Below are 17,149 nucleotides of genomic sequence, written 5' to 3'. Positions count from 1 at the left end.
TATTTAAAAGTTAATAGCTTCATTAATCTGGGTCCTCACACATGCTAATTGACATTAGAATCATGCCCCAAATTCAAACGGAAATACATTGCTTTTGAACACTGGGATACATCAAACGTAGCTTTGGTTGTAATTCATAAAAATTTCCAAAGGAGACAGCGCCAAGTTGCAAACTGAAATCTGAATTATACAAGTGGTGCTGAGAGCATGGACGTATTCTTATAATAGCAATCGCATCTCTCCCACACGTTTTCGTTTCTGCCAGGATTTGATTATAACTCTGCTTTGATACGCTGGAACTAAATCGCAGTAGATGGTTAGGACGATCATTCAAGCAAAGCTCATAATTCATAGGTCATCGCACCATTAGCTTCAATCAACCGCAATGGGAAATGGACTTGTTTCGGGTGATTTAATCAGATTGTGCTGGGGTCACGGTTGCCTTTGTTTTACAGAGCGATGTTCAAAATGAGAGTCTCAAAAAAAATAGTTTCTCTGTAATTGGAATGGTCGGTTTGCAAAGGCTTTATGAAATGTCAAGTTGGGAGGAGAGGAATGGGAGACGGTTAGAGGCAGCGAGAGGGAGGGATGTGGTGAAGGTGGGTACTGGAGAATCAAGAGAGAGGAGAGGGCGGGTCGTGGGGGTGGAGAACCGCTCGCCTCCTCCAATGGAGCTGGGCAGCCGGTGTGTGTGACATCCAGCGGGTTTGATCCTTCGCGCTGTCAGAAAGCAGCCACAACACTTTCATGAAACCGGCCCGCCTGATACAGTAGGCGCTACTTTGACTCCGGGTAGGCGACGACTTGCATCCAAAGCTAAGGGCGACTTTTCCCCAGGCCATGAGTCTTTGAGCAGGGAAGGGTTTTATTTCACTTTAGCTGCAGTCGAGGCGGTTCATTAACAACATCCCCCGGGGCTTTGATGCAGACTACACCGCGGGCGCTGCTTTGAGACAGACGATGCTGTGGTGCGCGGTGTTAGCTGCCTGCTGGCTGTTGGTGGACGGCAGGTTGACCAGGCGCTCCCCCCGCTGCGAGCAGACGTGCGACCTGTCCCGCTGCCCGGAGCCACCCGCCGACTGCTGGGCCGGGCAGGTGCAGGACGCCTGCGGCTGTTGCCGGGTCTGCGCCGCCGGTGAGGGCGATTCGTGCGGCGGCCGAGCGGACGCCAGCGGCTGCGGCGAGGAGCTCAAGTGCTCGGTGCCGCCGGCCGCCTACCCGGGCAAGAGGAGAATCAAGGGCGTTTGCGTGTGTGCCAACCCCGAGCCGGTGTGCGGCAGCGACGGCAGCACCTACCGCAACGTCTGCCAGCTGAAGGCAGTGAGCCGCCGGGCTCAGAGCCTCAACCAGCCTCCCGTCATCTTCATCCAGAGGGGAGCCTGTGGTCTAGGTAAGCGGTGGGCGAGGAATGGGGCACCTTTTCACTTACAGCTATGGACAATAATGATGTGTGTCTGCATGGAAGTAGCATGCCTATACTATATTCAGAGATGCTTCATTTCAGAGATGCTGCCTCGCCTGACCCGCTGAGTTACTCCAGCATTTTATGTCTATCTTCGATGTAAACCAGCATCCACAGTTCCTTCCTACACTATATATATCTATTCAGTTTGGTTTTAACAGGAAATACATAAACTCAGTTTTTATCGTGTACTTTATTACCCGAGATGCAGAGGTTATAATGGTCCAGTCACGAATGGCGAATGCACGTGAATAGGAGTGGGACCGTACTTTGACAGGTGTCCTGTTATTCTACACATATCATTTAATTACACTGGCTTGGGTCTGGATATGGCCATTGCAGCTTTTTGTGTTAGTGTGTGCATATGCACATTCTTCTTAGAGCATCAAATCCCAGTGTAGTTGAAGTACCTGGCCGTTTGCCAGTAGCCGGCTGTTAATTGGAAAATTAAGTGAATCGCAATGAAATCTGTGGGTTGAGGAGGAGCTTGGATTAAGAATGCCCTTCAATATTCGGCAAGATGTTTTTGTTTCATTTCAGTGTAAACAACTGGGGGATGTGTGTTGTAGGAATTAAACAAACTTAATTCCCAATGTTGGTTCCAGTAAATTAACCATTTGCTCCCCAAATCTCAATACTTTTTATGGTGCGTGAATGTAGAATGTGCATTGCGAGCCACTACAAAGAAATACATCATGAAACACGTTGGTTAGTTGGGCGCATGGTCAGTTTTTCTCCCGTATATATATTTTTTGTCTCGATTTTCTTTCCATTCATTTAGTTTAGTTTAGAGATACTGATTGGAAAGTGGCCCTTGAGACCACTGGCAGACACGACATGCTGGAGTAACTCAGCGGGACAGGCAGCATCTCTGGAGAGAAGGAATAGGTGACGTTTTGGGTCGAGACCCTTCTTCAGACTGGGTTCTTTAAACCAGCATCTGCAGTTCTTTCCTACACCTTTAGACCACTGATTTTATGCTGGCCATCGCGCTCATACCCATTCATACTTTTATGTAATTTCACTTAATCATACATTCCTTACATATTACGGCCAATTAATTTACTGATGCCAATTAACCTAGAAACCTGCACATCTTTGGGACTTGGGAGGAAACCACGATGTTATAATCAATTAAATCAAGTTAGAGTGCTGACATGGATAGAAAATTGGTTGGCAGATATGAAACAAAGAGTAGGGATTAACGGGTCCCTTTCAGAATGGCAGACAGTGACTAGTGGGGTACCGCAAGGCTCGGTGCTGGGACCGCAGCTATTTACAATACACATTAATGATTTAGATTAAGGGGTTTTAGAGTGACATTAGCAAATTTGCAGATGACACAAAGCTGGGTGGCAGTGTGAACTGTGAGGAGGATGCTATTAGGATACAGTGTACTTGGACAGGTTGGGACACGCTAGAGGCAGGAAACGTGTTCCCGATGTTGGGGGAATCCAGAACCAGGGGCCACAGATTAAGAATAAGGGGTAGGCCATTTAGAACAGAGATGAGGAAAAACGTTTTCACCCAGAGAGTTGTAAATCTGTGGAATTCTCTGCCTCAGAAGGCAGTGGAGGCCAATTCTCTGGATGATTTCAAGAGAGAGTAAACTGGTTCTCACGTTGCGAGTTGAGACGAGAGGTACCCCGAGTGAAAGACTCGTGGTTGTGTACGAGATTGCAAGTGTATGATCAAGAGTTTAACCGAGTTCCCACGGGTATGACAAGTTTGCCGTTTACTTGTCATTTCTGCGATGTTCCAAGTTCGTCTCCCGAGTTACTCTTGAGCCAATCCTGATTGAAGGTTTGTTTTAATAAGCAACAGTGTTATGTTTTAATAAGCAACAGTGTTAAAGAAGACCTCTCCATCCTGTGGCTTTGTTTTAAAGATAGAATTCAGAGCGGCCGCATCTATTGATGTGACCTACAAAGGGAAAATGCGCACCATCCAGTGCCAGAGCAGTTATACTTATGATTTGTTTGAAACACAAAGGTTTGATATGTTCGATTGATCGAGCTCTTAAAGATAGCGGAGGCAAGGGATATAGGGAGAAGGCAGGAACGGGGTACTGATTGTGGATGATCAGCCATGATCACAGTGAATGGCGGTGCTGGCTTGAAGGGCCTAATGGCCTACTCCTGCACCTATTGTCTAAATGCAATTCTGCTGCATCTAAACATGAAACTATCTAGAAATGTTTAATTTCTTGTTGAAATATGATCTAAATAAAATCAAATCAACAAAACAATTCAGTATTTAGCAGTAAGGAAACTAGTAGGAATTGAAATGGGTGATTAACGTGAAGCAAACAATGAGTAGCTCTGGATAGTAAGCACTTAAGGGGTTAATTGAAAGAAACATGGAAACAGTCCCTTGGGCCCACTGAGCCAATGTCGACTATTGATCACCTATTCACACCAGTTCTATGATATTCCACTTTCTCATCCACTGCACACCAGGGGCAACTTTCAGAGGCCATTTAAGCTATTAAGCTGCATGTCCTTGTGATGTTGGAGGACATTGGAGCACCAGGAGGAACCCCATGTGGTCACGGAGACCATGCAAACTTCACACAGGCAGCATCTGAAGCCAGCATCGAAACTGGGTCTCTGGTGCTGTAAGGCAGCAGCTCTACCAATAGTTTAGATTGTTTTAAGAAAACATCCCTGATCATTTCCACTCGATTAATCCCTGACTGGTGAAGGTAAATACATATCAAATGTGTTGGAATCAGAATTGTATGTAGATAGACTTCTCCAAATTGTTCGATTATAATAATTTCTATATTGGTAGGCCATACTCGTATTTGTGAGATCAAATTTAATAAATAATATGGTAGGCCATGTCAAGTAGGTGAATTTAGCTGGAAGCATCAATTCAGCTGTGGTGTGATTTTTATGGTCTGAAGATGGGAACAGATACTTTGAACTATTTGACTATACTGCCATATTTTTGACTTTCTCACCATATTTTTAATTTAGCTTTTACAAAGTATGTTAAAATATCACAAGTCCATTTGTCTGTTCTGTTTTAATGGATTATCAAGTAATTGTGGGAAAACTCAGTGTCAATAAAGTCTAAATACTACAGGCAATCTGTGTTTGTGGCAGAAGATCTTTGGCAACCATTTCCACACAGTTTCATGATAATCATCAAATTGGATTGAAGCACCAGTTCTAATCACATAGTTAGACATTTCTTGTATTGACAAGTGGGCCTTTTATCTGAATGTTTTGATCAAGATCCTAAACTGGGTACATCACCTAATGATCTTGAAGGTTTCTTCATTCTCGGTGATGTCTGTTTATATTCACCATTTTAAAAAGTGGGATGCGTAATGAATCAACTAGTTCATTCATAGACATTTAGCAATATGATGATGATTTTTGTCAAATGCCCAACTGACCCAACAGGTAGCTAAAGTACTTGGGATATTTGCCAACTGTGGGAGATAGCCATATTTTCATAATATGCCAGAGAAACATTATCACATGTCCATGATGCAGCAACCCATGCCACATTTCTCACTATCTTCTGACATGGAAAGGGGGCATTTGACCCACTGAGTCCACACTGGTTTTTGAAGCAATCCTATCAATCTCATGTCCTCCTCTTGTTTTACTGGTAATCTAATTTATTTCACATGCCCATCAACATCTTCACAGATTCGCCTATCACTCATTTAAATGTTGAGTAATTTATAGTAGCCATTTGATCTGTCAACTAAGACCTCTTAACGATGTGGCAGAAAACTGGAACATTTGTGGGGAAACCCATGTGATTACTTGGGGAATATGCAAACTCGTTACAGACAACGGAAAAGGTCAGGATCTCCAAACCAAATAGGGTTCTGACCCGAAACTTGCATATTCTTGTTCTCCAGAGATATTGCTTGACCAGTTGAGTTACTCCAGCACTTTGTATATACACCAGTATTAGCAGTTCCTTTCTATACATTGCATTCTTTAATGACTAACTTTATTTTTTATATGTCTCTGATGGTCAGTCTTTCAGAACCATCAAAATGTAGTTAAAACATATATTTTTAAAATCAAGTAGCAAAAAAAAATTTAATGACATATTAAAATACTAGTAAATACTCTCATGTTTTAAATTAAGTGCACTTACCATATCCCCCCCCCCCCCCCCCCACACACACACACACACACACACACACACACACACACACACACACACACACACACACACACACACACACACACACACACCTCCCACACACAAGGTTGATGACACAATTAAAATGAGCCTGGGATACCATTCATATGCCAGCCCCATCTGACAGCTTGACGTAAAGCTGCGTGCCTGATTCAAAGGACATCTTCTCTTCAGCTTAACAGCAGTTCACTAATGCTACAGATGCTCAACAACTAGCTGGTATATGGCATCCAGATGTACTGACGCACTAACTGTGGTTATCCCTCTGGTACCGCAGATGTTCAGCCAGTGTGATTCAGGGGAAAACACATTACAGACAAAGTACAAACACACTTGAGGAATCAAACTTCTAATGTTTTTTTTTTAAGAAAGTACTAATTTATAGCAGCTCTTTTGGTGATTAAAGTGTTTCATATTCCCACGATAATCAAAATTGACAAATTGTTGAGCCGACCCATGTTTTCCAGAGGCATTCCTTAGAAAATCTTGAAATGATTGGGAGCAAAAGATATCTGGTTTAATGTGTCAGTGGCATCTGATAAATTTATCCTGGGATCTCCTCTCTGCACTCTTGTGGAGTAACATCACCAGCTGGATCATTATAAACAATGTTATTTCTAACTCAAAGAGGAAATGAGCTGATCCACGTGGATTGGCCATCACTGATCTCTCGGATGTATTTGATAAATATTGGAATTATTTTGTGTCCATAACTCGCATTAATACTGAACATGCAATTTACACGTGTGATTTATCAGTTGTTAAATGACAGTTTTCTTTAGGGTGATTTAGCTGTATCTTTATTCAATGTGACGACAGTTGGATAAGAATTGGTGAAAAATGCTGAGATGGAATCAATCCAAAGAACATTAAAAAAAAAAACGGTTCCACTGTCTAACTGGAGGCTTGATGCTATTTTAAATATCAACCATGCTTTGCTGGGAAGCAAAAGCTAATTGTTGTTATAATGTTGAAATTCAGCCAAATCTCACCAGTTCTGGGTGTTATAAATCCTAGTAATTGGGCAGTTCCTCTTTTTAGTTGAACAGCAGTTATTCAACCTGAATATTTTCACTGTTAGCTATTATTAATCACATAGTCTGGTTTTACAAATTCTTTCATGATTTTAAATCATGCCCAGCAGGTTGGGCATCTTCTGTAGAGAGATTTGTGGGTGCATGAATCATACGGTCTTTATGAAGAAGCATAATTATGTGCTTGTACAATGTACACTAGTTTGAGTGTAATTCCCTATTTTTCTCAATTATTTTAAACTCTGGGAATATTTGAATTTGAACTTTAAAATCCAAGAGGCTCATCAGAGGAAGAAGTGAATAGTGTTCCATTTGAAAATCCAAAAGAACAGATTTCAATTAAATGTGGAACATCAGAACCATAAATCTTCCAAAAAGCAATAACCACTGATTTATTCTCTTGGCAGTTTGTAATACCCATCCTGATGCGTTTAACAGTGCTGGCTATTGATGCTGTCACAGCCATGCCCAGTGTGAAATGCTTCAACATTTCCCATTTAGACCTTCATCACTATTGCAATTGGTGAAACTTGTGGCATCTTGTTTCATATGTTGGTGCCCCAGCTTAAAAAAAATCTATGAAAACCCCAAATATGCTGTCAATAACCTAGTTATTCACAGGTTTAGCAATTTCCTACCTTCACCAATGGAATTACCTAAAATGATGTGGCTTTCTGGTGTTTACTATAAAGATCCTGATAATTTTATTTAAGATATTTTTAAATGGACTGTTAAACTGTTCTAACTGGTTGACAAACTATCCGTTCCTAAAAGGGGCAAATTTTATGAATGCATGTTACATTTTTCTTGCATAATTGTATCAAACCACAATGCATTTTGATATCTCATCTCACATTTGTATACTCCAATATTTAGCCCATTGTGATGTGTGTTCTCTTTAAGAAGTTTTAAATGTGTTTGGTTTAATGGTTCAACCATTGGTAGCTTCAGGGAATCCAACATCAGGAATTCTAGGTGATGCCTCCTAACTACAGAGGGTGTCAGGAAAGGCAAAGCCCTTGACATGGCAACTGCTTGGTGATTGTGGAAAGCTGTGTGGTCCATGGCAAGCATCAATGCATTGCTATGAACTTTCTGGGCTTTTAAGCTGCTACTTAATGGCAGGTATACACCAACATTTCCTAGTTAATACTGCAATCAGGCCAAAATGGATACTAACGATCTCTAAGTATGATTTTGTAGCATGTATAGAGAAAATTCCCTGGTCATTACTCACATCTTCAGTAGCTGTCTAGATAGGAAGAAATGTATTGTAAAACAGAAAGCAACAAAATACTTCACGTTGTTCAGCACCGTCCTAAAAATAAATTAAATCAGGACATACAAGATGCTGCAGGTGCTGCTTTACAAATAAAAACACAAAGTGCTGGAGTAACTCAGCGGGTCAGGCTGGATGTCTAGAGGAGATGGGTTGGGAACCTTCTTCAGACTGAAAATTAGGATGTCAGCTAATAAGTAAGTAAGTAAGTTTATTGGCCAAGTATTCACATACAAGAAATTTGCCTTGGTGCTCCACCCACAAGTAACATGACATACAGTGACAGTTACAAATGACTTAGAAAACACTAAACATTAATAATAATAAAACATTAATGATAAAACACCAATGATCAAGCATGTGAACCAACAAAATACCCAATCAAAGGGAGGCTACAGATATTTGGCTGTTGAGTAGAGCAACTACTCGTGCATAAAAACTGTTTTTATGCCTGGCTGTGGCAGCTTTGACAGTCCGGAGTTGCCTTCCAGAGGGAAGTGATTCAAAGAATTTGTGGCCAGGGTGAGAGGGGTCAGAGATGATCTTGCCCACTCGCTTCCTGGCCCTTGCAGTTTACAGTTCATCAATGGAGGGAAGGTTGCAGCCAATAATCTTCTCTGCTGATCGGCCGATTCGCTGCAGCCTCCAAGTTTCGTGCTTGGTGGCTGAGGTTAACCAGACCATGATGGAGAAGGTGAGAACAGACTCTACGATGGCCGTGTAGAATTGGACCATCATTGCCTGTGGCAGATTGTGCTTCCTCAGCTGCCGTAGGAAGTACATCCTCTGTTGTGCCTTTTTGACTGTGGAGTCGATGGTAGCCCCCCACTTAAGGTCATTGGAGATGATGGTTCCCAGGAACTTAAAAGACTCCACTGATGTGACTGTGGTGTTGTTGATGGTGAGTGAGGTGAGGGGAGGGGGAGCTCTCCTAAAGTCTACAATCAATTCCACTGTCTTAAGAGCATTGAGCTCCAGGTTGTTGCGATGGCACCAGGATGCCAGCTGTGACACTTCCTGTCTGTAAGCAGATTCCTCCCCATTTTGGATCAGTCCAATCAGGGTTGTGTCGTCCGCAAACTTGAGAAGCTTGACAGAGGTGTCAGTGGAGGTGCAGTCGTTGGTGTAGAGAGAGTAAAGGAGAGGAGAGAGTACGCAGCCTTGCGGTGCTCCTATGCTGAGCGTTTGCGGGTCCGAGATGTGCTTCCCCAGCCTCACATGCTGCTTCCTGTCTGTCAGGAAACTGGTGATCCACCGACAGAGGGGTTCAGGCACAGTCAACTCGGAAAGTTTGGAGTGTAGTAGCTCTCACCCAGCATAGGTCCCCTGGCGGTCTAGGTGCTGTAGGATGAAGTGCAGGCCCAGGTTGACTACGTCATCCACAGATGTATTGGCCCAATATGCAAACTGCATAGGATCCAAACATAACATCGTGAAGCTGGCAGTCCTTGGATAGGGACCGTCTTTGGGGACTCCAAGCTGCAGGAGTTTCGACCATCCCGTTGCGGGAGCTTAGACCGCCCTAATGTGGGAGCTCGATTGCTGGCTGCGGTTGATTCAACTCCCCCGACCGACCAGAGGAAAGAAGATAAGAGTTTATTGCCTCCCAACACAGTGGGGAATGTGGAGGAGCTGCTGTGGTTGATGTTTATGTCAATTTTTAATGTAGTTGTGTGTCTTGTTGCTTTTTTGGTATGACTGTCTGGCAAACCAAATTCCTCGTATGTTGCGAAACATACTTGGCTAATAAATTACGATTATGATTGGCTTGAGATTTTGCTGAAAAATTGCAGGAGGACCCAATTAAAGCGCTTTAGATTCCAGAGAATCTGATAGTTTCATGAAAAACTGGTTCAAATATCATTCCTCCTGCTCCCATTCTAATTTTCGGAAACCTTCTCTGAATGAAAGCTGACTGCTTGCTTTGCCGTGTTGGGTTACGGTCCCGTTTTGACTATAAAAGAGGAATCTCCTGTAGAAATGTTGAGCAATCTTGGCAGCAAGAATGAAGGACTAGTTTGGGACGCATGGTCAAAGGAGCAAGCAGCCAGACATCTTGCATTTCTTTTTAATCATGTGAGTGTGGAACATTTTTATGACTTGAGCCTTCAGCTGTTCCTTGTTAGGTAACAAGAACATTGGATTACAATAATGCCTTCAGTAGAAATTGAAGAATGTGCGAATTTGCTAGAATTTCATGGCATTAATAATGAATCCAGTTGCTCGATAATGGAAAATTGGATAAAATCAAAATGGAAAAGCAAAGATCAAATTTAGAATGTGTGGAGGAGGGGTATTTTAGTTTTGTATTCATCAAGATGGATGTGTCTCGCTGCAAGGAGAGGTTGACAAAGTAGGATTGTTTTCTCTGGAGCGTCAAAGGCAGCGGGAGAGTTGATACGATACGATGGAACTTTATTTATCCCAGGAGGGAAACTGATCTTCCAACAGTCATAAAACACAAGATACATTAAACAAGTAATGCATAAAATTAGGAGAGGCATAGATAGGGTGGAGTTTTTCCAGGTGGATATGCAAATAAATGAGGGCATCGCTTTAAGCTGAGCATGGGTAAATATAAAGGAGATGTACTTGGCATTTTCTTTTACATTGAGAGTGATAGGTGGATGGGACATGCTTGTAGGGGGATAACCATATAACCATATAACAATTTACAGCACGGAAACAGGCCATCTCGACCCTTCTAGTCCGTGCCGAACACATATTCTCCCCTAGTCCCATATACCTGCGCTCATACCATAACCTTCCATTCCCTTCCCGTCCATATAAATATCCAATTTACATTGGATGTGGTGGAAGCAGATACAATAGCAACATTAGAGGCGTTGAGACAAACACATGAACAAACAGGGACATTTGGAATACAGACCAGTGCCATGTGCTAGTGAAGATAGGAAAAGGAGGATAGGACAGATGAATATGTGACGGAAGAGCTGGGACAGAGATTCCGAGCTTTGGACCATTGGGATCTCTTCTGAAGCGGAAGTTACCTGTGCTGAAGGATGTTATACTTGAACAGGAGGGTGAATCAATATCCTGGCAGGCAAGTTTGCTAAGCAGTCGAGAGGCATACGAGAGGCTGGAAGTTGATACGTATTCATATGGGAAAAAAACATATTCATTGGAAAAAATAGGGTGGAATATGGGAGGAAGTGGGAGGAAAGCTTTTCACTGTACCTCAGTACATGTGACAATAAACTAAACTGAAGTGAGGATAGGCAATTTGATTAAATTGCATTTAGTTCAGTGCAAGAGGACTGACAGGTAAGAGGAATAAACGCAGGGCTTGGCAAGGTATGTGTGACTGGGACGTTATAGCCATTATGGAAACATGGCTAAGGCGGTGACAGGACTGATACAGGTGCTACAGGCAGGAAAGAGAGGAGAGGGAGTTACAGTTTTGATTGAGAAGATGGCAGTTGTTCAAAATGATATTAGTGAGGGATTATCCAATAAGGGTTTATGGGTGGATAAGAAGGGGTTGATCAAAACGTTGGAGGTGGTACTATATGCCCTCAAATAGGTGGTAAGAGGAACAAAAATAGCATAGGGATTTGCAGATTGTTGCAAAATTAAGACGGTTGTCATAGTAGGATATTTAACATTCCTAATATAGACTGGGACTACAATTGTGCTAAATATTTAGATGGAATAGAATTTGTTGGGTGTGTTCAGGAAAGCTTCCTCAGACAATATGTAGAGGCCCTAATATGGAAAAGAAAGCTAGACCTAATCTTGGGGAATAGCACAAAGCAAATCACTGATTTGTTAGTGGGGGAACACTTTGGAAACAATGAACTTTTAAGTTTTAAAATAATTATGAAAAATAACAGAAGCTAATTATCTAAATTGAGGCAAGGCGAATTCTGATGATATTGAACAGGAGCTTGCAGAAGTTGATTAGAATAGGTTATTTGTGAGTAAAAGGATGTCGGGCAAGAGGGAAGCTTTTAAAAGTGAGGAGCAACATTTCATGGTCTGCACCTTCTTGGTAGAGTGAAGGGAAAGTTGGGCAGGAGTTGTGAACCTTGCATGACAACAGATATTGAGGCTAGAATAACTAGGGCCCCTAAAAGACCAAAATGGACATCTATGTGTAGAGTCGCAGGACATGGGCAAGACTGCAAATGAATATTTGTTTTTTGCTATAGAGAAAGACAGGATAATAGGAAGCTTGGAAAAGTTAATGCAGACATCTTAGGAGAGTGCACATTACAGTAAAGGAGGTGTTGGACATCTTAAAATCTCTGGGGACTGTTAAGGTATATCCAAGAACCCTGCAGGAGATTAGAGAAGAAATTGTGAGAGCCCTGGCTGAGATATGTGCATTATCGTTAGCTACAGGAAGGAGCTGGAAGGTGGCTAACATTGTTTTTATATTTAAGAAGGGCTGTAAAAAAGAAACCTTAGAACTGTAGACCAGTAAGCCTAATTTATATGGTAGGTTGGTCACTGGAGTGGATTCTGAGGGATTAGGTATGAATGCATTTAGAAAGCTGGATTGTTTAGGGCAAGGGTTCCCAACCTGGGCTAAATTTACCCCCAGGGGGTAATTTTCACCCTACCCAGGGGGTAAATTTGTTGATTCTGGATTTGTACATCTTTTTTTTTCTCATTAACTGACTGTGTTTGGTTCTGGTATACCAGTACCTGTTCATCATTAGTTGTTCATAAATAAGTGAAATAACATTGTTATGTGCTATTAAAGTTGCCGGGGGTAAATGGGACGAAAAAGGACGGGATCCCCTGGTTTAGGGATAGTTGGGGGGTTTCTCCAGTTGGGATCCCCTGGTTTTTTTTTGGAGTAATGAGGCCCATGACTAGCGGCATGCCTTAGTGGTTGGTGATGGACTCCTTGTGGTTTGCCAATAATTTGGAGATGAATGTACAAGACGCGGTTAGTAAGGTTGCAGATGACACAAACAAGTGGTATTGCAGACAGTGAAGATTATCACGAATTACAGCGGGACCTTGATTAGTGGGATAAACAGGCCAATGAGATAAGCGCGAGCTGTTGCATTGTGGGAAGTTGATCTTGGACGATCAATGACAGAGTGTTATAGAACTGGGGGACCTAATAGTACAGGTTCCCTGGAAATAGCATTATGATTTGAACAGACATCATGGGCCAAAGGGCCTGTTTCTATGGTGTACTGTTCAATGCATCTCTCAGCGACTCGAGCACACATTTTGTTCAGTAATTTCAGTGCACTATTGAGAGTGCACTGCACTGTGGGAAGTGTCATGTTTTGAATGGGCTTGAGATGCCAAATATCTTGCAATCTCATGGGACTTGAAACTTGATCAGTCGTATAGAGCACAGATGGAGTTGGTTCAGGTGTTTGTGTCGGCACTGGCTCTTTGCTATTCTATTACCCCATTGCACTGAAATTGTTTGTGTTACTATTTGTCCATTTATTTTTTTAAAGTAACCTATCCATCTGCTGCTACAACCCATTTTAAGTCTGTATATTAGAGATGAGTGTGGCTTGCTGGATTTTGTTTCTCCTTTGTTTCATCTCTGGCTCTTGACTGAGTTCCTTGATTCTTGGCCTGTTCTGATCTGTGTCATCCAGAGGCCAATAGCCCTGATAGTGAAAGGAATTCCAAACTCAAAAGTTTGTTGAACAGTGTTATATCTCCAACGTGGCAGATCATAGCCCTCTGTTTTTAATGTTGTATCCCACAGTTTTTGTTAATCAACCATTCGAGTCTTGTACCTTACATTTCCAGCGTTTCCAGATTTTATTTTCTCTCTCCTGTATTTGTGATTTCAGATTTTAGTCATTATTTCTTATTTATACCTATCTCAAATATGCCTTTTTGTATTCACCAGCCATTTAAAAATAAATTGGATGGGCATATGGATGAGAAGGGAATGGAGGGTTATGGTATGAGTGCAGGCAGGTGGGACTAAGGGGAAAAAAAATTTGTTCGGCATGGACTTGTAGGGCCGAGATGGCCTGTTTCCGTGCTGTAATTGTTATATGGTTATATGGTTATTACCACCTTCCATTATCCTGGACTACCACCATGTGTCATTTCGTTTCTTCCAGTCTCCACATTGTCATTGATATTCCATTCCCTTCCATACCCCCTTTTCTCTGCATTAAAAACTTGTTTTATTTCAAACTTTTCCAGTTCTGATGAATGGTGACCATCCTGAATCATTATGTTTCTCTTTGCACAGATGCTGCCTGAATTGCTGAGTATTTTCAGCATCCCCTTAATGTCTTAATGTTGGATTTTCCCTTGTGTCTTGCGCCCTTCTGTAACTAAATCAATCTATCAATGTCACTTTTTGTGCCTTCTGATGTTGTACTTGTGGACAGCAAAATTGGTTGGTTTGGAAGTTTCCAACTGGTCAAAAGCTGTTCAGAATGGTGGCCCAAAACACAGTGATGCATTGTTGCTGCCTCACAGCTACAGAGACCAAGTTCACTCCTCATCTATTGCATCTGCTGTTCTCGGTGTCAACTGCTCTACATCGGAGAGACCAAGCGCAGGCTTGGCGATCGCTTCACCCAACACCTCCGCTCAAAACCAACCTGATCTCCAGGTAGCTCAGCACTTCAAACCCCCCTCCCATTCTGAATCCAACCTGTCTGCCTTGGGTCTCCTCCATGGCCAGAGTGAGTCCCACCGCAAATTGGAGGAGCAGCACCTCGTATTTTGCTTGGGTAGTTTACACCTCAGCAGTATGAACATTGACTTCTCCAATTTCAGGTAGTCCTTGCTTTCTCCCTCCTTCCTCTCCCCTTCCCGGCGCTCTCACAGCCTACTGTCTCGGCCTCTTCCTTACTTCTTACCCCCCCCCGCATCAGTCTGAAGAAGAGTCTCGACTCGAAACGTCACCTATTCCTTCACTCCATAGATGCTACCTCACCCGCTGAGTTTCTCCAGCATTTTTGTCTACCTCCAAGTTCAATCCTGATTTCTGGTGCTGTCTGTGTGTAGTTTGAGCATTCTCCCTGTGACCATGTGGACTTCCTTTCAGTTCTCTGGTTGCCTTCCACGTTCCCAAGGTAGGTTAGTTGGGCACTTTCAGTTGCACATTTGGGGAAGAAGGGTGTGAGGAGAATAAATTATGTGCAAAATGAGTGTGGTGATGAGATTTTGCTCTGTGAGGCTGTGTAGACTTGATAAGCCCGTATAGATTACTATATTGTGTGGTATTATGGAAAGAGTATGTATGTTTTAACCGTGCATATAAATCGTCAAAATACAATGGACAGACTCAGAAAATAATCAAAAAGGCAGGTGTAACATTTGAAGAATTGGACTACAAACGTGTAGACGTTCTAGCAAACCTCTTGAGACCACATTTGGAATACTATCACATTTTTGGCATCTGAAAGAATAGCCTTAGAGAGAAAGCAGCATTGAAAATGAATTTGCATTTAAAATATAAGCAGAGATATCATATTTTAAAAAGGTGCAATTTTTGCAGTTTTCAATTGATTAAGAATGCCTGATGGTGGAGAAAAGTTATTTCTGGTGATTGGGGACTTTAAAGGCAGGGCCTTGGTCTGAAAATTAGATCTAAACCATTCATGTAAGAGGAGAGAACATTTCCACAAATTGGGTAGTAATTAATTGGAATTATCTTATGCAAATAAATGCTGATAGGTCAGCTGGTTATTTTGAATTCTAGAAGAATTTCTAAAATTTCTTAATTCTAGAAACTAGATTTAGTTCTATACCAAGTATAGAAACAAGGAACTGCAGATCCTGGTTTACAAAGTAAGACAGTTGCTGGATTAATTCAACCGGTCAAGCAACATCTCAGGAGAACTTGGATAGGTGACATTTCTGGTCAGGACTCTTCTTCAGACTGATTCTGAAGAAGGATCCCAACCTGAAACGTCGCCTATCCATGTTCTCCTGAGATGGTGTTTCACTTTCTGAGCTATTCCAGCACTCTGTCTTTTTTTCACTAAGTATGTTTATTCAAGCTAGATTCCAGCAAATTCATCACCAAAAACTGTGCTGTTGTACAATCATTTGAATTAACGATGAGAACAAATCTCATACAGCATAGCTAACCTGCAGAAAAATACTTAACAACTGTTTAATTCATTGATATTTTTTTGTCCACAGGTCAGAATGATCCTAACAGCCTGAGACACAAATACAATTTTATTGCAGATGTGGTGGATAAAATAGCCCCTGCTGTGGTTCATATTGAACTTTTTCGTAGGTATGCAATGCCCTTCAAGTCATTCAATTAATTTCTCTGTAATTTGCATGTTATTAGCACTTCTGCAGACGTGTTGCCACTTGAAAAGAGCATGCTGTCATTGATTGAAAAATCTCCTGAAGTTAAATAAACAGCAGCCATCTGTGGAAATACAGGAAGAAACATGAAAATCTTCTCTCTGGCTATGCTTGCTTTTTTAAGGCATGGTGGCTGCGTGTTGGGTAAACTAAATGATAAAAAAATGCCAATTGAGAAAGAAAGTGGGAAAAGGATATCTTCTGGATACAAAAGATTTAACAAGACCCATCTCCTTCAGATTAAAGTTTGTGTAAAATTACACTTGATGTTGACGCTGTTTGATTTCTATATTTGCCAGTATGTGAAAGGTAAGTCTGTAAGTGGAGCAACAATTCCACCTACTGCTCAGGCTTTGAACTTTCTAACCTGAGGCATGCGTCAGTTAAGTTCAAAGTTAGGTTCAGGAAGTTCAAAGTCTCGGTAATAGGTTGCATTCCTAGTATTATTTGCAAATTCAGTTATCAATTGAACAATTTCAAAACATTGGTTACTTTCGGGGCAACAAGCAAAGTAAAAAAAAAAAGGAGCAATATGAGATGAAGCCGATAACAACCAACCACAAAATTTCGATGCTTTTGTAAATAATTTTACAAGGTAAAAACCACCCATTGTTGGGGGGCCTTTGCAGCTGGTTCCTATATATCTGCAACATATATCTTTACTGTGCTGGGAAAAAAACCTGTTGAAGATGAATGCAGATTCAGTTGGAAGGTGAATGGGTCAGGAGAAGTGGAGTGGGCATGAGTGGGTTGTCTCAGCTCAGTTTTAGGTCAATGTGGTTTATAACTGGTAAATATATTTGAGTGCAACATTTTCAAAGGCCAATGTCGAATTACTTCAGCACACTTAATCCAATAAGTAGAAGTAAAGTCATTTACTTGGAATCTAGTTTTATTAGT

At 41.8% G+C, this 17,149-nt stretch overlaps 1 protein-coding gene across 1 annotated transcript in view; it reads left to right on the top strand.

Moving 5' to 3' along the window:
* Positions 1 to 662: 662 nt before the first annotated feature.
* Positions 663 to 17,149, top strand: part of htra1b (HtrA serine peptidase 1b) — a 49,242-nt gene continuing 32,755 nt past the window's right edge. Inside the window, exons 1-2 of the mRNA XM_055646793.1 lie at positions 663 to 1,390; positions 16,073 to 16,172. Of these exons, the coding sequence (XP_055502768.1) occupies positions 961 to 1,390; positions 16,073 to 16,172 (530 nt within the window). The 5' untranslated portion in view covers positions 663 to 960. The remainder of the gene's footprint in view (positions 1,391 to 16,072; positions 16,173 to 17,149) is intronic.

The sequence above is a fragment of the Leucoraja erinacea genome, chromosome 15 (assembly GCF_028641065.1).
Source record: "Leucoraja erinacea ecotype New England chromosome 15, Leri_hhj_1, whole genome shotgun sequence".
In the NCBI taxonomy this organism is placed as follows: domain Eukaryota; kingdom Metazoa; phylum Chordata; class Chondrichthyes; order Rajiformes; family Rajidae; genus Leucoraja; species Leucoraja erinaceus.
Note: the sequence above shows the minus strand (reverse complement) of the source record. Positions and strands in the feature narration are given on the sequence as shown.